This window comes from Cynocephalus volans, chromosome 12 (genome assembly GCF_027409185.1).
Source record: "Cynocephalus volans isolate mCynVol1 chromosome 12, mCynVol1.pri, whole genome shotgun sequence".
In the NCBI taxonomy this organism is placed as follows: domain Eukaryota; kingdom Metazoa; phylum Chordata; class Mammalia; order Dermoptera; family Cynocephalidae; genus Cynocephalus; species Cynocephalus volans.
The window spans coordinates 25,060,845-25,081,805 of NC_084471.1; the positions used below are offsets into that span (position 1 = coordinate 25,060,845).

Below are 20,961 nucleotides of genomic sequence, written 5' to 3' on the forward strand. Positions count from 1 at the left end.
CCACTTGGCCTGTCGCTCCTTCCCTCCGGCGGCAGCTGCAGCCTGGCGAGAGCCCAGTGCCACTCTGGACGCCGCCGCGGCTACTTCAAGACTTCGCGGGTCGCTGACGGCCCAGACTCCTCACCTCCGGCCCCCTCACCCCTGCTGCCCAGGGATAAAGCCTTTATGTCCGCTCGTTACCTCCTCCACCCCTTCTCAGGGCCCGGGAGTCAAAACCCCCCGGGCCCGCCCAGCCAGGACAGCGTGCGGCCGAGCAGGCAAAGAAACAGACCGGAGCTCCTCAGGCGGACGCCGCCGCGCACGCTCTCACCTCGCCTTATTCCCGCACGCGCACGCTCTCACCTCGCCTTATTCCCGCACGCGCACGCGGAAGCGCCCTCCCACCCCGCGGCGGGGGCGTAGCTAAGCCACAGGGGCGCGCCGCGTTCCCGCGAGGGGCGGGCCCAGGCGACGGCGGCGCGCTCGACGTGGCGCGCGCGGCCCCGCCCCGCCCCGGTCCGTCGGATCCCTGCGGTCTGCAAGCGCCGGGAAATTTTGATATCCTCACGTTTGCGGCGGTTAAGCAGAGGGAGGGGGAGGTGGGGTCGCCGCCCGCCTCAGCTGTAGGAACTACTAAGCGGGTGGCTGAGAGACGCGGTGAAGCAACGAGGATGGCCGGGAGAGGGATGGGGCTGGTTTCTGGGCGGCGCCAAATCTGTGAGGGGGCGCGGTCACCGCCGAGGCTTCCCGAGGACGTGAAGGCGGCCACGTCTTGCTCCACCCGGGTGAAGAAGTTGCCCCGGTGTGTCGTCCTCAGCGGCTCCAGACATGTCCGAGGTGAAGAACCGAAAGAAGTCGGGGCCCAAGGGTGCCCCCGCAGAGCCCGGGAAACGAAGCGAGGGCGGGAAGAGCCCCGAGGCCCGGGGCGGCGGAGGCGGGGGCTGGGCGGACCCTCGGACGGGCCTGAGCCTGCTGTCGCTGGGGACGTGCCTGGGCCTAGCCTGGTAAGTGGACGCGGGGCCGGCCGGGCCCTGTCTCCGGCCTCGTGGGGTCGCCCCGCCCTTGGGGTCCCACCCGGCTCCGCATCCCGCTAGACTCCAACCCCCGGACTCGCGGTTTCTATTCCTCTGCTTCGACCCCAAAAGAAGGACCGACTTTTTTTTTTCTTTCGCTCGTTGCTTGTAACTCGTTTTTCCCTTGCTAGTAACATGCTCCGGTTATTGCTCAACTGGAGTGGGGGCTAATGTCTGGGAACGAGTCAGTCATCTGTTAAGAGCTGCAGATTAAGCCAGGCTTTGTTAAGTGCCTGCTACACGTCCTAAGCTTTCATATCCTTGTACACCTTTACTTCTGTCTGCAGTGCAGCTGTCGGGGACTAATTTGTCTCACCCCACCTGCACCATAAATGACTGATGGAAACATTTGCAACCTTAAAAGAATTTATTATGGTCTCAAAGCAACAAACGTTAATTTTATCAGAGTTCGGAGGATTTCTCATACTTCATCAGTTTGCATGCGTTATGAATTTAAAGTCTTTTCGCCCGTTACAGATTGAGTTTTAGTGCTGTAAAGCTACAGAAGTACAGCACTTGTGTTCACTTAAGACTAAACATTTATAGTTTTTAAACCGAGTAGATAACCATCTATAGGTGTCAGGAAGAATGAATATTAGAAATAACCTTAAAACCAACTTATTTTATTTTTCCCAATTATTTTCATTAGTAATAACCTATTTCATTTTAATAACAAGACTGATACTTTAATAAAATTTCCCTTCATTTTTGACCAGTTTGCAAAGTATTTAGTAAAAGAGTTATTAATCTTCCGGAATAAAAGAATTCTAGAAGAGACCTTGGACGTCCTCTAGTCTAGAACATTTTTGATGCTAGTACGTTTTGAATTATAATTTACTGATGACTCATCCCGAGTTGTGTATTTTTCGAATTTAATAAAAAACTTGTTACAATGAAATGAAATGTTGTTTATTAAATGTTCTCTTCAAAAAAAGAATTTTTTATTTTACTAATATGGTATTTCTGTTTATGGAATATTTTCGTTTTGATCTGAAAAAAATAAATGTACAGAATTTACAGATTTAAATAAACTGCTCTTAAGCTTTAAAGTGCCTGACCTTTAGGAAGAGGAAAGAAAAACCTTTTTTCTGTTGGGAAAGTTACTGACTTAATAGAACTTAACAGATTAAAAGATATGTTGCTTTTCTCTGAAATCTAATACAACCGGTTTTATTTGCTAAATTTATTAATTTAGTTCTTATTAATTAGCCAACGCTTCATGTTCATGTGAGATAAATTACATCACAAAATGTCCAGGGGAAAAGCTCCAATGGGAAACTAAACTTTGAGGAAGTAAAGCTTGAAAACCAGATGCTTCAGCTCAGGAATTTACTATTAGGAATTACTGAATGTAACAAAAACATGTTTACATTCAGTAGGAAGATTTAATTTGAGCTATGTCTTTGCAAAGTGATAAAACAATGCTGAATACCCGTTTTTTAAATGGGCACATTCTGTAACTTACTGAAATAGTTGGCCTTGTTAGTTGCTCTTGTGAAATCTTTTCCCACGAGAATTGGAGTATATATGCTTTGGTCACTGTTTATAGCAAAACATTTATTTATGGTAAATTTGAGAATAAAAATTTATCCTGGTAAGACACTCGAAAGCTTTTTCCAACTAAAAAGCAAAGATTTAGCATCTTAAAATACTTAAAAGCACACTAGAGTTATGACAAAGCCATTGAGATCTTTAACACTGGAACACATACTTCAATGTGTAAGTCAGTTCATCGAATCTTTATTAAATGCCTACTGACACTGGTTGTTACAACAGTGAATATGTGTACTTATATGTGTACTCTTTAACAGTGCTTATTCATCCTCTCACACTTTGATTAAGTTGGGGGGGAAAAATCTGAACGCTTCCACTGCCCAAGTAAGATTTCAAGCCATCACACTACATCAGTGTCTTTAGACCTTTAATGTTTGGATCTTTGGAAAGTAATCAGAAATAATACATAAACTTAAAAATGTGTTATTTTAATATCTTCTCTCTGCTAAATAAAGTTATGATATATCATCCTATGTCAGATTAACAACAAACACTGGAGGTAACAGTTACCCAAAGCTAGATGGTGTCAGTGTCAGTTTGCATACCATATTTCTAAACCCTTAAGAAAAATTTTCAAATAGGATTGGAGAGATTCTGTTTTCAGAAAGGTAAAAACGTGTGAAGTTATTAAGACAAAAACCTTTCACACAAGCTTATTTAATTACATAGAAATTTAACCAACTAGAAATTCCATTGTGAAAATTTTAAGTTTCTTCTGGGAGTTTCAGCAAATTTTAAAATTGCTTTTATAAAAGTTTTTCATAGCATTTGCTATGTACAAGAGGTCAAAAGATCTTTAAACAAATCATACAATGGTGTTTTTTCTCATCCAGTATAACTTTCTCTATAAATTATTTATACTGTAAAATCTTGGCTAACTCCACTTCTGGCTTTTTTCTTTTTTTGTTAGTATAGTTTTCGCTAAAAGACAGGGTTATACTTAAATGTCCTGCTTTTTAAAAAATGGAATATGGTCATTGTTTTCCAGAACGTTAGGTATTGTGCTAAACATGAAGCTATAGGTAGTATGAAACATAGAGCTAAATGGGTACTGACCCTAATAGCCCTGGAACTTCCTTTCTTCCAGAAGTTCCATAATAACAACTCCCTCTGGTTATTTGCCTCTTTTTCATTATTAAGTTGAGATAGAGGCATAGGAAATCCTTTATTTACAAGTCCTCTGTCAGCTGTCTGCCACCATCTAAGATTCCTAAAGGAGCTATGCAAAGGCAATGCACACCACTCATTACCACAGAGCCCTAAATCTGTATGAGGTCTCTGTAGATTGCAATAGATTATGAAGGACTCAGGAAGCTTCCTTTTGTAAGGCCTACACTAAAAGCCAGTTAATCTCCTGGATCCCTTTCTCCTACATCTAACACTTTAAAGGTCTTACCTATGTGACAGTGAGGTGAGGCCCAATAACAGGGTAAGAGAGTGCTTCTCCTTTAGTGACCTATAAGTGGTCTAATCCACCTGTTCCATCCTTCATTTGCTATAAACCCAACCCTGGTTATGCTTAGTGTTCAATGGGGGACAGGCCTGGGGCTTCTATCAAGCACAAGTAGAAGGGAGCCCTGCTCCTTTATACAACCAGAGACATGTAGGAGGGATGGAAGAGCAGCTGCACAAAATACTCCAAAAGAAAGGGCCAAGGTAATTAAAGAGAATAACTGATGTGTTACACTCTAGGCATTGTTCTAGGAACTTTTATAAATATGAACATATTTAATCTCTACAAACACCCCTATGAAGTAAGCATTATATCCCCACTTGACAGATGGGGAAACAACAGCAAAGAAGTTATTTAACTTGCCCAAGGTGGTTATACAGCTAGTAAATGGCAGATCCAAGGTAGTCTAGCTACACACTTAACCAGTATGATATGTCACCTCCCTTTGATATTAATCCAAAAGAGGCCAAGACCTGGAATTAGAGACCCCTTATCCAGAATATTTATGGTTCTCTTCTTCTTTCTACTAGTAGCTGTATCCCTTAGCAGATCCCAATTATTTGTCTTTTATCCTGATCTAAATGGGAGTATGCACCTGACTCTTGAAATGAAGCAACTTTTCAGCACTAACCTGGTGCCAATGTGAAAACTTAGTTTTTCATAACTGAAGCAGCCTTCTCAGTATTCCTTCTTGACTTATAGAGAATCAACCATCCTCTTCCTTAATGTTAAATGAATTAATATTTATAAAGCGCTTAGAATAGTGTCTGGCACATATAAGTGAAAAATAAAATGTATTTTAACTCATCAGCACCATATACACCACTTCAGTTTTTTCATTACTAGCACTAAATCAACTTTGTGCTTGATTTTTCTTATATGCACTACTTATATGTAGCAAGGGTGAATCTTTTATTTTGGTAAGAGGCTAATCATAAAAAAAACCTACAAATTATCATCAGAGATGATATTTCCACTAACAGGACACAGTTTTCTTCAAGCTTTTGCTTAATGCTTCAATTTGAGAAGTCCATAGATAGACAGCATTAAAAATATTTAATGAAGTCAAAAGTCCTGTAATGTATTTTTGTAAAGGATCAACTATCACACAATGTCTTTTATAATAATGATTTTGTTCTGAATAAATTAGCTTGTCTATAGGATAAATGCATGAAGTAACACTGTGGAGTAAAGGATAAAACTATTCCCTGAAGTTAACTTTCTTTAGGATGGTCTTTATCCTTGGTCTCTATCAGCTGGTCCTAGATAAGCCTATACTCTGAAAAGAAGAACTCTTAAAAGTCAAGAATGAGATAGCTAATGAAAGGAGAATTATGTCCACCCATCCATCTTTGAAAATTAGGATACTAGTGTTTTCTAATAACCAAAAGTTTTGTTTAGAAGTTCATATTAGCACACAAGACAAAAGTCAGTATGTGCTAATTATGTGGGATTGTGAGTACCTCATATGATAAATATTAACCAGTATCATCAAAAGAAATTTATCCAACATTTGTAAACATTTGCTTAAAAAGCAAAAAATCCATTTTTAGCTTTGGACAGTTTTGCAGCAGCAGTTAGCCTAATGATGCCATTTATGAGTTCAAAACTTTACCACCGTTGCAAGGATGCACAAAACTCAGATAGCTACACTAAGTTTTTCACCTCTTTATTAAGCTTTGAGATCTTTAAATGTTTGTTTTTCAGTGGAAATGAATTTTACAAAATGTGATCAATTAGTAATTCTCAGCTTGGCTGTGTACTTAGATCATCTGGGAAGCTGTTAAAATTTTCAATATCCAAGCCACACACATCAAACTAATTAAATCAGAGTCTCTGTGGGTAGGACCCAGGCATCAGTCTCTGTTAAGCTGCCAAGTGATTATAATATGCAGTGAAGCTTTTGGTTTTTTGTTTGTTTGGAGGCTGGCCAGCATGGGGATCCAAACCTTTAGACCTTGGTGTTACAAGATGGCACTTTAACCAACTAAGCTAACCAGCCAGCCCCGCAGTGAAGCTTTTTAACCACTGACCAGGTACTATGATTTAGGCAGCCAGTTCATGTCATTCTTTTTTCCATTGCTTTTTGATGACTCAATATCCAAAAAGTTTCAACTGCTGCTTTCCTGAGCCTGAAAAATTGAGTTAATGTAGATAACCAAAATAGTATTAGATCCAAGGCATTTCTTTTGTGCTTGCTCATTTCAAATCCTGTACAAACAAATGTTGATTTATTGTTTAAAGATTAGGATAGCTTTTCTATGCTTCTGCCCTTCACCAGATGAAGAATACACTCCAATTTTAGAATGCTATCTAAAATGCACCTATATGATTCGTACTATTGAATATAATCATTTGTACAGTTTATAAACTGTACATGTATGTATATGCATTGCATATGTGTTACATTGTCACTTTGAGGATGTTTTCTGTTTCATACTTTTTTTTCATAACTCTTCTGTTATTTTGCAACTTCTAATCAACATCACCTTTCTTTATTCCACTCTACTGCTTTTCCCTAGTCTACTCTTATGCATTTTAGTTTTAAAATACTATTTTATAGATAACTCTTGTTTCTCTTGCCTTTCTGTGTAAAAACTCTTATTTTCTAGATATTGCCCAAACATGGCCTCGAGAAAAATAGTAGAGATCAAAGGTCTTGTTCTAAATATTTCATCATGTCTTCTCCCCAAATATTTCCTGTGCATGCATCTATTACAGATATCTCACTGTGTCACTCACTAGCCTGTGAACTGTGAACAAAGGCAGTGTTTACTGTGAACAAAGGCAGTGTTTACTCATCTTGGCATGAGTTAAACCAATACCTACCACATAGTAGGCTATATGAACATTTGTTGAAATAAACTGATAAAATTTATGTTGCTCTTACCAAAAGTGGTTATGATACTTCTTTGAAATTCAGATTTAAATGGATATGAATTAGGCAGTAGTAATTTTTTTTTTCTTTTCCAGGTTTGTATTTCAGCAGTCGGAAAAGTTTGCAAAAGTGGAAAACCAATACCAGTTACTGAAAATAGGAACTGACGAGTTCCAAGGACTTCAAAGTAAAATCAGTTTAATTTCAGAAAAGGTAATTATTAATTGATTTCTTTGTGAAAATTTTTCCATTTTACTTCCCCTCTACCATTCCTCTACCCCACCTCAGAAATATTTCTTCCTGCCTTTTAGACCATTACTATTTTAACTCTGACTGGTCTTCCTACCTCCTGACATTCTCCCTCTGGCTCAACTTTGATTCAGATTGCATATTGAAAGGACAAAGTTTTTTTAATGTAATAGTTTCTATTGTTCAAAAAGACCAGTATGTTTATCTTGACATGATGTTAGTTTTCTACTTAAGTGTTAGTTATCTAGAGCATTGAAAATATGGTTGATCTTTAGGTATAAAATTAGTATATGGATTCCATTTATTGGGAAAAGATCTATCAATTTTTTTTCTTACTTTCCACTTTTTAAGCATGTATGCATATGAATATAAGAATGAATAGCCTAAAAATAAGTATTGATTCTGTAGCCAAATAAAGAGTTCTCATGAAAATTAAAGTAACATCATGTCTATGTTGTGTTTCTTCAAGTTGCAGATGCTGATTTCCACCAATTGCATTATTACTGTGATTCTTAGAAATGTGAGACAAATAAACATTTTTGTAATTCTCACGCCTCTAAGAAAATTGACAGCTGTGATCAGTAAGGCATCATGTGGGCCTTGTCTGGCTTCCAGGGTCCAAGCTATCATTGGGAAACATGCCTTGTTTGTTTGTTTATTCACTCATTCACTAAACCTTTACTCATGTCATCAAGTAGACAAGGACTTGTGCTTGGCACCAGGTGGGTGAGAATGTAACAAAAATAGAGATAAAATAGAGGGTCTGAGTCCCTGCAGCTCCATGCATAGGATGAGCATTCAATCTCCCAAAAGAGAAAAGCCATGGATGAAAATTAAGCATCCCTCCCACATGCCAAGGTATTCTACTGGAGGGTGAACTTATGGGCTCCAGGAAGGAGCTGCGAAGGAGTTGACATTTTGACATAGGACTCAAGCTGAAATCTGGTTGTGGTTGTTGGGGGCACTCTAACATACTGGTAGGAAAAATTCCAAGAGCTAGAAACTTTATATATTTAATTAAAAGCTGTTGAAAACAAATTTTCAACAAAGTTAGATTTCCTTTTTAAATGAAAAATTGGGGTGGCAATTAAAATGCTTTTGAAGATTTTTAAAATATCATAGACTCCAAGAAATATTCAGTCTTTTCATAGCATTTTCTCTCCCAGTCTGCCCTGGGAGTAGTTCAATAATAGCTGCCTTTTCACAAAACTGGCCCTAAAGGCCAGCTTGATGCAGTAGGAGAAGAACAACTAAATGTGGGCTCTCATCACAACTGTGAGACAAATCACTCTAACTTCTCCTGACCTCTAGTTCATCATTTATTAAGTGAGAGATAAGATTTTTTAAGGATCAGATGAGATATAATATATATGCAAACTCCGAAAACTTTCAAGCACTAATAAATTTAAGATATCTCTTTTTTTAAAAAAATGTAGAATTATTAGAATATATTGGAATTCATAAATGCTAGTTACTGTGGTATACCAATCACTAAATATTTGCAGATTAAATCTTGAGACTTTTTTATTCCAAAAAGTTGATCTTGTACTTGGAGTGTGCTGCCTCCAGATTGCAGTGATGCTCTGGTAAACAGCCTAAACAGGAAATTACCATAGGTGAAGATAAGCTTGCCTCTTCAAAATACTGCTAATAGAACAACTAAACCTAACCATATTGCCAATGTACAAGTATTTCTCAGAATTGGTTTTAAAGGAACTTTTATTATGGCTACATGTGTATGTTAAAAATAATTTTTAAACAACATTTCAGAGTGGTCTTATTAGTCAGTACTGTTACATGCTGTTTTCACCTGTCACCTGGAACTGCCTTAGGTCTTGATTGGAGCAAGCCCGGAAGGCCTATCGCCATTCTTCCTAAACATCAACAAACACGTTCTTTATACTCTGAGATATGGGGACTACAAAAAGGCATAAGTTATGCTCTCTTCCCTTAAGGAATTTAGAAGCTTTCACATCTTTTCACATCTTCTTCACCTGGCTAATTCATCAGTGTGCTAATGAGTCAGTTTTGAATCACGTCTAAGCCTTTCCTCATTGTGCTCCTGACTTCATATCTCTCCTCTAAGCATTCATTGCTGCCTGTGCTAATTATGTCATAATACTAACTATAGTCTGTTGTGATTTTTGTGTTATTAATTTGTTAGCATCCCTTACTCCTCTGTAGAACAAACACTGCATCTTTTATCTCTATTTCCCTAGCACCTACTGATGGAACTAGCTCCTGTAGGAGACTCACTAGATACTATTGGGACTCTAGAATATGTGATATGGAAGATCCAAGATGCTATCTCTCTATCAAATTGTGAAATCAGGGACTGTGCTGTATTTGTATTTTATATCCAGAGTCTAATACCAGGTCTGGCACAAAATGAACACTCAAAATTTTTGAGTTATATATGCTAAATGCCAAAAGTGTGGCAAATACAGAATATAATGTGCTATAGGAGTTCAGGCTTTCAGGGCAAAGCTTATAGAATAATGCTGCACTGAGGAGCTGAGATCTGGTCTGAGCCTTGAAGTAAGGATGGAATGTAGCTAAGCTAAGAAGAGAGGAGAATAGCATAGGGAGAAGTTATGGAATTTGGGACTTTATCCTAGAATTATTAGGAACAAACGTCAAAGGTTTAACAGTGTGCCATGACTGCATAGCAGTTTTTAAAAGCTTAATATGGGCTGGCTGTTTAGCACAGTTGATTAGTGTGCAGTGCTTATTAACACCAATGTCCAGGGTTCAATCCCTGTACCAGCCAGCTGCCAAAAAAATACCAAAAAAAAAACTTAAAAGCTTAATATGGTAGTAGTGTGTAGGATGATTTAGAAAGGAAGTGTGACTAGAAGCAGATGTTAGGTAATATTTCTTCTAGAATACTTTCTTGATCATTGAAGTCTGGGTTGGATCTCCATCTAAGTGTTTCATAGTTCTTTCCCTGTCATAGTGCATGTAGACTTGTCTTTCTCCCTAATTAAATTAAGCCACTTAAGGGAAGAACTGTGTCTTATTCAGTATTATGTCTTCAACACAACGCTGCAAACATTTGATAAATTAATGATCTAGGCTTTCCCGTAGTCTCTAAAGCTGTCATCTATGTGTAAGTGTAGACTAAAGAGGTCCATGACCTGGCCCTTCTATATTCCAGATACGTATTAGAAGGTGCCAGGGGCTTACCATAATTTATAGATACTTAGAACACTACCATTTGATGTGACTTGTCTCACTAAACTGGTTTTATAAGCCGTGTTTGTTTTTGTGTCTACAAAATCTGGTTCTAATACCTTCTCTGCAAGAGGTTGATCAAAAAAATTTTTTTCAGGGCCAACCCCGTGGCGCACTCGGGAGAGTGCGGCGCTGGGAGCGCAGCAGCGCTCCGGCTGCGGGTTCATACCCTATATAGGGATGGCCGGTGCGTTCACTGGCTGAGCGCGGTGCGGTGCGGCCGGTCACAAAAAAGACAAAAAAAAAAATTTTTTTCAGACAGAAAATCTTCCAGACTCATAGGATTTAGGAAAGGTAACAAATTTTATACTAATTTGCAGTTTCTAAAAAGCTAAATAACCGTAAAAATGATATCTAAGTTATTTCCCATTCAAGTAAGAAGAAAATGTGACATACTTCAGGCTTCATTAACATTATTTTTTCTCTTGAACATGCGTCCGTGAAAACACACAAATATCTAGGATTATAAGTTCTAGTATATATTTTTCTAACATCGGACTAATCTATTAATTTTTTTAAACAACTATTAAAGTAATAAATGTTTTTGTCAGTATGATTCTGATATACTTGGATATTTTAGACATCTTCAGAATTTGAACTTGGCATGTATTATGCTCCTGATTGTTAAAGTGTGTTTCTCTAATATAAAAATTATTAAGTAGCCTTGGGAATTGTTTTGTGTTATAAATGCAGCTTGAGTCTACTGAAAGTATCCTGCAGGAAGCTACATCATCCATGTCTTTGATGACCCAGTTTGAGCAGGAAGTATCCAGCCTCCAAAGTATCATGGATGACATTCAAAATAGTGAAGACACACTCACTCAAAGGATGCAAAACCTTAATGAGAAATTCCAGAATATTACAGATTTCTGGAAGAGAAGCCTAGAAGAAATGAATGTTAATACAGACATTTTCAAATCAGAAGCAAAACATATACATTCTCAAGTTACTGTCCAAATTAACTCAGCTGAGCAAGGAATAAAATCGCTCACTGAACGGCTAAAAGATTTGGAAGATAGCACACTAAGAAATATTAGAACAGTAAAAAGACAAGAAGAAGAAGATCTTCTACGAGTAGAGGAGCAGCTTGGCTCTGATACAAAAGCAGTTGAAAAGTTAGAAGAGGAACAACACGCTCTCTTTGCCAGAGATGAAGAACTGACTAATAAGCTTTCCAACTATGAACCCAAAGTCGAAGAATGCAAGACACATTTGCCAACAATCGAAAGTGCCATTCACTCTGTCCTCAGAGTCTCTCAAGATCTGATCGGAACAGAAAAGAAAGTGGAAGACCTGACTATGCAGATGTTTAACATGGAAGACGATATGCTGAAAGCAGTATCTGAAATAATGGATATGCAAAAAACTCTTGAAGGAATTCAGTATGATAATAGCATATTAAAGATGCAAAATGAACTGGATGTTCTGAAAGGAAAAGTTCATGATTTTGTAGCATATGCAAGTAAAAAAGAAAAGGAAACTTTAGAAGAATATAATCTAGAAAACAAAGGAATTAGTAGTGATTTTTAAATTCACTACATTTATTCCAATGAACTATTTTATTATACATAAATTGATTAGTTCCATGTTTTTTAGTTATTTTGGTTTGCCTCACTTTATCTTACATTATTGGAAAAATAAGTGAGATGTGCACACAAATCCATGTAAAAAAAGCTTAGCTTTTTAAGCACTAAAATTTATTTCATTTTAAATATAAAGAGCTCTAAAATACATATTCTCTACTTTTCAGAGCAACATGCTTAATATTTTTAAATGTTTTTTCTAATAATTAATGGACATCATTATGAATTTTACATATTATATTGGACCTAAATACATTGATGTCTCTAGGAGCTATTGGAGAATGTTTATTACTTCACTAAATGACCCCAGTTTGCTATTTTTCAAACCTATGTCTGTTTCTTATACCTTTTCTATCACATGGTCTTAATGTCAGGTTGGTTGGCAATGTGCCTGCCTCAGCCAGTTCTTTTCTTTGTAATTCACTGCAGGCTAAGAATCCAGATAACCAAGTTCACAGGAGTTTTGTCTAAAATAAAAGATAACATGCCTGAAGGAAAGCCTGGAAGTTTTGCTATGAATTAATATGCACTTTCTGGAAATTATGAAGCCAGGGAAATATTTTACTTTTTGTTAAGTTTCTAAACTGTGTTACATATATCTGTTAGAATTTTTATTTTTTATTTTCGGCAGCTGACCAGTATGGGGAATGGGATTCAAACCATTGTCGTTGGTGTTATCAACACCTGCTCTAACCAACAGAACTAACCAGCCAGCCCAGAATTTTTAAATGCAAGTAAATAAATAAATAAATGTTCTTATATAAGGCCTTTCCTATGAATTAAGTGTGTATGTTTTGAAGTATGAACTTTTGTAATATCTTTGTGTATCTGGGCTTTTTTTTTTTTAAAGGTTCTATCTGTGTTAGACTCAAGTTTACTAGATACATGATCTCTATATATGCACAATAAAAATATACCAATAAACCTGTGGCCTGTTTTAAAGAGGAAAAAGTGGCATAGCGATTAATGATAATTATGATCATTAAAAGTATGTCATTATTTTAAAGATTCCCCAAACTACCAAACTAAGTTTGTCTTACGTATTGATTTTATTTTATTCAGATTTATATGATGTAGTCAACTGCATATGGAAGTCCTGCTCTTGTTTCTTTTTGCCAGTAACCATCCCAGTTCTATAATGCAGTTTCAGTGGAATTAAACGCACAGAACTTGAAAGCAGTCAGTTACAAAAGGTAGTTGTTGCCACTTAGTTTTACTACGTAAATTTGCAAGTTTTTGGCGAAATTCCAAATAAGTTTTACATTGGCGTTCATAGCCATGAGTCATAAAAATAAGCCTGGAAGAGTGCTTCTATTAAGGACCATGGCATTATTTTCTGAAATCTTAACATTAAATCTCTTGACTTCTGAATGTCTTAAGTTTTTATCTGTGTGCACTGACAAAATTATATTTTTTTGCTTTTATGTTAATGCCAATAAAATAGATTACAAAATTAGCCGGAACTTTGTTGTTTCACCTCTATCCTGTCAGGGCAGATGTGATCTCTTTCCTTGCATTCTTTTAATAACTTTTTTTTGCCTATCACCAGATTTGATACAACTTTATTATGAACTTGTGTATACCATGGTAATCGTTACTGAAAGTAAGTGGAAACAAGGTGGCCACTGTGCTCTATAATGACCCTTACAAGGGAAACAAAAACTGCTCTTCTACAAATATTACATGAGAGAACTATTGATGTGTATGTGTATATATGTATATATTCCTTTACTAAGAGGTTTTCCTATTAAAAAATTGTCAGAGAGATTTAAATGTGGCTGTCTTTCTCTTTATTCCATTTATTTATTTAACACAGTTACTTGAAATTTCAAAACCTTCTCTGTGTATCAAATATTAAATTACATTGTTAGTCTTTTCTTTAAAGAAAATTACCAGTATTCTAAGGCACATTTTTGCATCTTTGTAATTGAAAATAAATTTTATATCAATTGGTTATTAAGAGTACTGGGTCCATTTTTAAAAAATATTTAGCACAAATAATATATTTATAGTAATATTTCCTTATGTTTTACTTAATGATGAGAAGTTGCTGACTAAGTGTACTTTCATATTTTATAATGAAAAATGTTGATTTATTAGCCTGTACAATTTCATAGAAAACTTAACCTGTAAGATACAAAGTTAATGATATTATTTTTAATCTCAACCTAATTGTAGACCTTTGTATGACTGTATAATCTTGATCAAAGTTTAATATGATGTCATTATACAATAATGATGCTTTAAATTCAACAAACACACACAAAGAAACCCTTATTTATTTATAAACTTATCTCATATTTGCACAGTTGACAAAAGCTCTGCAAATTCTCCCGGCACTTTTTGTTTCAGTTAAACTATGAGTATTAATACAAATGAAAATGCTCTATCCCAGCTTTACACAGAAGAGGAGGAGAGAACTAACCCTCACTGCAGCTTTGCTAGCTGTTAGACCCAGTTTACAAATAATGATATCAAGGCTAATTCCTAATGATATTAGGAATCTTGCAATCACACTGCTAGGTCTGTCCAACTTCAGAGGCCAAGGACCTCCCACCATAAAACGCAACTTACTGCTGTTCAACCAGAGGAGGAAAACACACACACACATACAGACACAAGAAATTTGCTGACAGTCGGACTATCTTGAGAATTCAAAAAGCAATTCAGCCAAATGTGTCCTCTACCATGTCACCATTAAACTAAACTATAAGTCCCTCAAAAGCTGTAACTATGCTCTAAAATTGTTTGGGCTTCAGACATAAGTAGGAATCAATAAATGTTGGTCACTAACTGTGTGCTTGGGCACTTTATTTAGGGACTTAGTTTTTAAATAGTAAAATGAGATAATTGTACCAAATAATCTGTAAGATTCCTTCTGGCTTTAAGTAGTTTTAAATTGTAGAAATCAGTAAAATTTCTGGTCTTTTAGTAGAATTCAAAGATCCTTTAGCAAAGTTTTTGGAAAGTAGATGGGACATAGAGATTGTTTTCTTGAACCATATTGCTGCACTTGTAGATCCAGACAATATTAAATGTAACAGGACAGCATCTAGTTTAGTACTTGCATATATGATAGGAATTTGATAAATATTCAAATTATTGATGTAATCTTTCGAGCTACTAATAGATTTTCTAACTCTTCTATCCATTCTAGGCATAGCTCAAATAAGCCCTAAGTAATTTTAAAAAATAATTTAATACAACAATTTCTAGACTATTACCACACTGTTTTTAGTTTATATTTCAGTAAATGTCAGTAGAAGTTTATGATAAATTCATTTATAAGCTACCAAGTTAAACAAAGAGGTTTACTAGCCTTAGTTTAATGATCTTATCCTTCTAAGAATAAGCTAAGTGCTTTCTTAGTATCTTAATTGTGTATGCTGTTAAGCTACATTATCAGAAGACTGTTTTTTTAAAAAAAGCTACATTTACACTACCAGAATAGATACATTAATAAATGATAACCTAGTAATGAAATAGATGAAAGTAAGCTATCTACTCCTTACACCCTTGGAAGACTCTGTTTCAGCAAATACACTATATTGCAAAGCTTTCTCTTTAAAAATAACATGTTGTTTTGCAATCACTACTAAATTTCCTTCCTATTTGTGGCTACTTCTTAATCTCATAACCACGATAACATTTTCACAAGCTAACTTCTGTACCAAAAAACACATTTTGGTCCACCTCCTTCACCTGTAATGTCACATAAAACTATTGAGTAGAAAAATCCTAAAATATATTTTGAAACCAAACATATATGATGGGGAAAGAAGGGGGAATGCTACTCTGAATTAACTGTGCTACTGCTCCATTTCAGCAGTTCATTGTAACTCTTTTGGAACCATATAGCTATTTCTTTTTAAAGCCACCATCAAAATAATATTCTGAGCATTACATCTTTATGTGCATTAGGTAAAACTAAATTTTTGTTAACCAAAATAATCACAAAAGGTTAGCTGAATAATCCAAATACAGCTTAAGAAAGAATTTTTAAGAATTGAAGAAATGCACAAGTATTTTAGAGGAAGAATGTCTTTAGACTAAACTGCATATCTTATTTTGTAAAAATGTTTTTGCAGCCTACATATTAGCCTTTTTAGTTTTTGTTTTCTTTTCTGAGTTTTAAGTAATCCATTTATTGTTTTTGTTTCCTTAGCTAAAGTACAAACATTCTGAAAGCAGAGACCATTCTTTCATTCTAACACATTCTTCCATTCTAACACATATTATAGCACAGTAAATCTTGTCAAATAAAGCTAGTTTTGATTATTAGTAGAAATCTATAGACAATCTCTTATTTTAAAACATTATGCTTTCCTAGAAAGTTAAATGTGCAAAAGTCAAATGACTGACTTATGCATTATAAGTGGGATTCCCTTTCCAGAGTATTCACAGTGTGTATCTGTCTTTTCCCACATTGACAATATATTTCCAGAATTTTACGTTTGTTCTTTAACTTGTTTTTCTTTACAGTTGAGCATACAGTTCACAGGTTTAAGTTAATCTTCTGGTGAAGCTAAACAGTCTTACCTGCCAATTTTCATCTTTGTTTTAATTTTCAACTTTGTATTGTTTATGAGACCTAACCATCTTGTCAGTATGATCAGCTTAATTTTTCCCTTTCTGTCTTCATTTTATTAAATGATGGCACAATGCAATAAAACTTCAGATATTTAAAGTGCAATAAAATATTCAACATTTCCAACACTGCTGTATAGACACACACACACACACACACACACACACACACACACACACACACACACACACACACACACACACACACACACAAACACCCCATCACCACCAACAAAATCAAAAATAACAAGTTGAAATGTTGCCTGGCAGTTGGGTGGCTCAAAATGTTTATCAGCTAGTGTACCCAAGTTATACCAAGGCAGCAATTTGGAGATATTAGTATACAGTGTACTGTGGGAAAAGAAGGATGACATTGAAACATACAAAAGTTTAAAATCACGAATATTTGGAATCAGAATTTTAGAACCTTGGATTTTTTTTTTTTTTTTTTTTACATATGTGTCTTCTCTACTAAACAGTGGAGGCCACAACCCAAGTTATACACATCTTTATGTCCCTCACATTTTCATGCTCAACAACATACTAGGAACTTGAGAATTAGCTGAATTGAGTTATTCAAGGTCTCATAGATAATTTGACAGACTAGAAAATTATTCATAAAAGTTATAGCATAATAAAACATATACACATAGTCTCAGACACTAGTCCCTTCATTCTAGCTCTTATAACTACAAACAAAATTGTGTTTCACAAGTTGTGTTGCCTTAGCACACAATAGCCAAAGCAATCTTGAGCAAAAACAACGAAGCTGGAGGCATCACACGACCTGATCTCAAAATATACTACAAAGCTATAGTAATTCAAATCAGCATGGTACTGGCACAAAAACAGACATACAGACCAATGGAACAGAATAGAGAGCCCAGAAATAAATCCACACTTATATGTTCAAATGATTTTTGACAAAGGTCTCAAGAACACACAATGGGAAATGGACAGTCTCTTCAATAAATCACGTTGAGAAAACTGTATATCCACATGCAGAAGAATGAAATTGGACTCTTATCTCATACTGTGTTAAAAAATCAATTAAAAATTAATTAAAAACAAATATAAGACCAGAAACTATAAAAGTACTAGAAGAAAAAATAAAGGAATCGTTTCTTGGCATTAGACTTGGCAAAGATTTTTTGGATATAACCCCAAAAGTATAAGCAACAAAAGCAAAAATAAACAAATAGGATTGCTTCAAACTGAAAATCTTTTGCATAGCAAAGGAAACCATCAACAGAGTGAAGAGACAACTTACGGAATGGGAGAAAATATTTGCAAACCATACATCTGATAAGGGATTAATATCCAAAATATATAAAGAACTTAAGTCAATAGCAAGAAAACAAATAAACCAATTAAAAAATGGGCAATTGATCTGAGTAGGTATTTTTCAAAAGAGCAAATAAATGGCCAACAAGTATGTGAAAAAATGCTCAATATTACTAATCATCAAGGAAATTAAAAATTAAAACCACAATGAGATGTCACCTCACACCTGTTAGAATGTCTTTTATCAAAAAGACAAAATATAACAAGTGTTAGCTAGAATGTGGAGGAAAGAAAACCCTTGCACACTGTTGGTGGGAATGTAAATTAGTAAAGCCATTATGGAAAACAGTATGGAGTTTCCTCAAAACATTAAAAATAGAACTACCATGTGATGCAGCAGTCCCACATCCAGGTATGTATCCAAAAGAAATTAAATCAGTATGTCAGAGAGCTATCCGCACTCTAATATTCATTGCAGCATTTTTCACAATAGCTAAGATATGGAATCAACCTGTGTCCATCAACAGGTAAATGGATGAAAATGAAATGTATGCAGTATGTAATACACACACACACAATGGAACACTATTCAGCCTTTTAAAAAGAAGGAAATCCTGTCATTTGTGATAACGTGGATGAACCCAGAGGACATTATGCTAAGTGCAATAAGCCAGGCACAGGAAGACAAATACGAGTACTGCATGATCTCACTTAAATGTGGAATCTGAAAAAGCTGAACTCATGGAGGCAGAATAGAATGGAGGTTTCTGGGATGCGGGGGGTGGGGGGTGAGGGTGCAGGACAGGGGGAAAGGGGAGATGCTGGTCAAAGTGTACAAAGCTTCAGTTAGACAGGATGAATAAGTTCTGGAGACCTACTGTGTAGAATGGTGACTATATTTAATAATAATGTACTTATTGTATACCTGAAAACCACAAAGAATAGATTTTTGTGTTCTTACCACAAAAAAAAAAAAATAAGTATGTGAAGGGATGGAGATGTTAATTAGCTTGGTTTAATGATTTCACAATCAAAAAATCACATTACACCTTAATAAAGCTGAGAAAAATAAGTTATGTTGCTTGTCTCACTCCCAAAACTACCAAAACTCATCCAGAGGAGACTTCCCTTTCCATTCTCCAGCAATTAAAAACACATCACTGTCTCATTTAGCTCATTTTGTAATTGCACAGAGGACCCATGATGAAAACAAAGAACTGAAAAAATGTAATTTCAAGTAACATTTTATGAAATTTCCTTCATGTTTTCCTTCTTATTCATTATTTATACACTTAAATTGTTCTAAAGGCTCTTATTTTGGAAGCCATCTTTTACCATATGCTTTTCAGAAGAGCAGTAAAGTTGTAGTTTAAAATAACATAAAATTTAAGTCGAATTTTAAAGTTAAGCTTTTAATAAATTTAATCATTGTGGTATTATATTTTCTTATAGTGTCAGAAATCTGAAGCTATCATGGAACAATTGAAGTCTTTTCAAATAATTGCTCATCTAAAGCATCTACAGGAGGAAATTTATGAGGTAAAAACCCGGTCCAACAGGATAACTGAAAAACAGGATGTATTGAACAACAATTTAACAACTCTTTCTCAAGACATTACAAAAGTAGACCGAAGTACAACTTCCATGGCAAAAGATGCTGGTCTCAAGATTACAACTGTAAAAACAGATATACGACGTATTTCAGGTTTAGTAAGTGATGTAACATCATTGACAGATTCTGTGCAAGAACTAGAAAATAAAATAGAAAAAGTAGAAAAAAATACGGTAAAAAACATAGGTGATCTTCTTTCAAGTAGCATTGACCGTACAGCAACACTCCGAAAGACAGCATCTGAAAATTCACAAAGAATTAACTCTCTTAAGAAGATACTGACTGAGCTGAAGAGTGATTTCAACAAGCACACAGATAGATTTTTAAGCTTAGAAAGCGACAGAGCTAAAGTGCTAAAGACAGTGACTTTTGCAAATGATCTGAAACCAAAGGTGTATAATCTAAAGAAGGATTTTTCTCGTTTGGAGCCATTGGTAAATGATTTAACACTACGCATTGGAAGATTGGTTACTGACTTACTACAAAGAGAGAAAGAAATTGCTTTCTTAAATGAAAAAATATCTAATTTAACAACAGTTCGAGCTGAGATTAAGGATATTAAAGAGGAAATAACACACATTTCTGATATGGATGTTTGACATTATTTAGATCAGACTGAGATAACTTTTTTAAAAAACAGGACCTCTGTTATGTTACTCAAAGACTGGTAAGTCAGAAATAATGATATTTTGGAGTAAATAACATTTTGTATTTATTCTATATTGTATACCAAAATAAAATTTTTAAACAGATTTTCTGAAATAACTATATTAAAACCTGTACTTGCAACATTATATAGCAAGAACCTTATTCACTCCTCTGACAGACACACACAAACACACACACACACACACACTCACACACACACACTCACACACACACACACACACTCACACACACACACACACACACACACACTCACACACACACACGGGGGGAGAAGCAGAATCTGCCAGTCTAGCACTGGGAAATCTAGATTGGGGAAGATCTGCATCCCCACTTGCCCTTACTGGTTGCCAGAGAGCATACTGTATATGTTTGGGACCCTAACTGAAGAACTGCTCCTGAGGAGCAGGTCTGTAGCATTCATTATCCAATAGAGGAAGAGATACCAGAAGGGTCATAGCCTGGGAACTCCAGGAAAAGAATCGGGTAAGTCTTTCTGGGTCTTTCATTGCTTTAGGAAACAGAGAAGTGAACAATAGTGTCTTAGTCTGTTTGAGCTGCTATATAACAAAATACTAAAGACTGGGTAGCCTATGAACAACAGAAATTTATTTCTCACTGTTCTAGAGGCTGGGAAGTCCAAGATCAAGGTGCTGACCAATTCAGTGTCTGGTGAGGGCTCACTTCCTTATTCATAGATGGCACCTTCTAGCTGTGTCCTTACATGGTGGAAGGAGCAAGGCAGCTCTCTGGGGCCTCTTTTATAAGGGCACTAATCCCATTCATGAGGGCTTCTCCCTCATGACCTA

At 36.1% G+C, this 20,961-nt stretch overlaps 1 protein-coding gene across 2 annotated transcripts; it reads left to right on the forward strand.

Moving 5' to 3' along the window:
- The first annotated feature begins 620 nt into the window (after window positions 1-620).
- IKBIP (IKBKB interacting protein) lies at window positions 621-20,174 on the forward strand. 2 transcript variants are annotated; one of them, XM_063075448.1, is made up of 3 exons: window positions 621-983; window positions 7,033-7,150; window positions 19,327-20,174. In XM_063075448.1, exons 1-3 carry the CDS (start codon window positions 808-810, stop codon window positions 20,083-20,085), a joined length of 1,053 nt encoding a protein of 350 aa, XP_062931518.1. In that variant the 5' UTR covers window positions 621-807; the 3' UTR covers window positions 20,086-20,174. The 2 variants fall into 2 exon arrangements, with proteins under 2 accessions (XP_062931518.1, XP_062931517.1); XM_063075447.1 differs by lacking the exon at window positions 19,327-20,174 and adding an exon at window positions 11,114-11,950 and having other exon boundaries at window positions 623-983.
- Window positions 20,175-20,961: the final 787 nt, after the last annotated feature.

What these genes read in the sequence shown, in the direction of transcription:
- IKBIP (XM_063075447.1), top strand. Translation starts at nt 808, where the DNA reads ATGTCCGAGGTGAAGAACCGAAAGAAGTCGGGGCCCAAGGGTGCCCCC. An exon ending in ACGTGCCTGGGCCTAGCCTG is followed by an intron (nt 984 to 7,032) that starts GTAAGTGGACGC and finishes TTTCTTTTCCAG; the next exon opens with GTTTGTATTTCAGCAGTCGG. An exon ending in TCAGTTTAATTTCAGAAAAG is followed by an intron (nt 7,151 to 11,113) that starts GTAATTATTAAT and finishes TTATAAATGCAG; the next exon opens with CTTGAGTCTACTGAAAGTAT.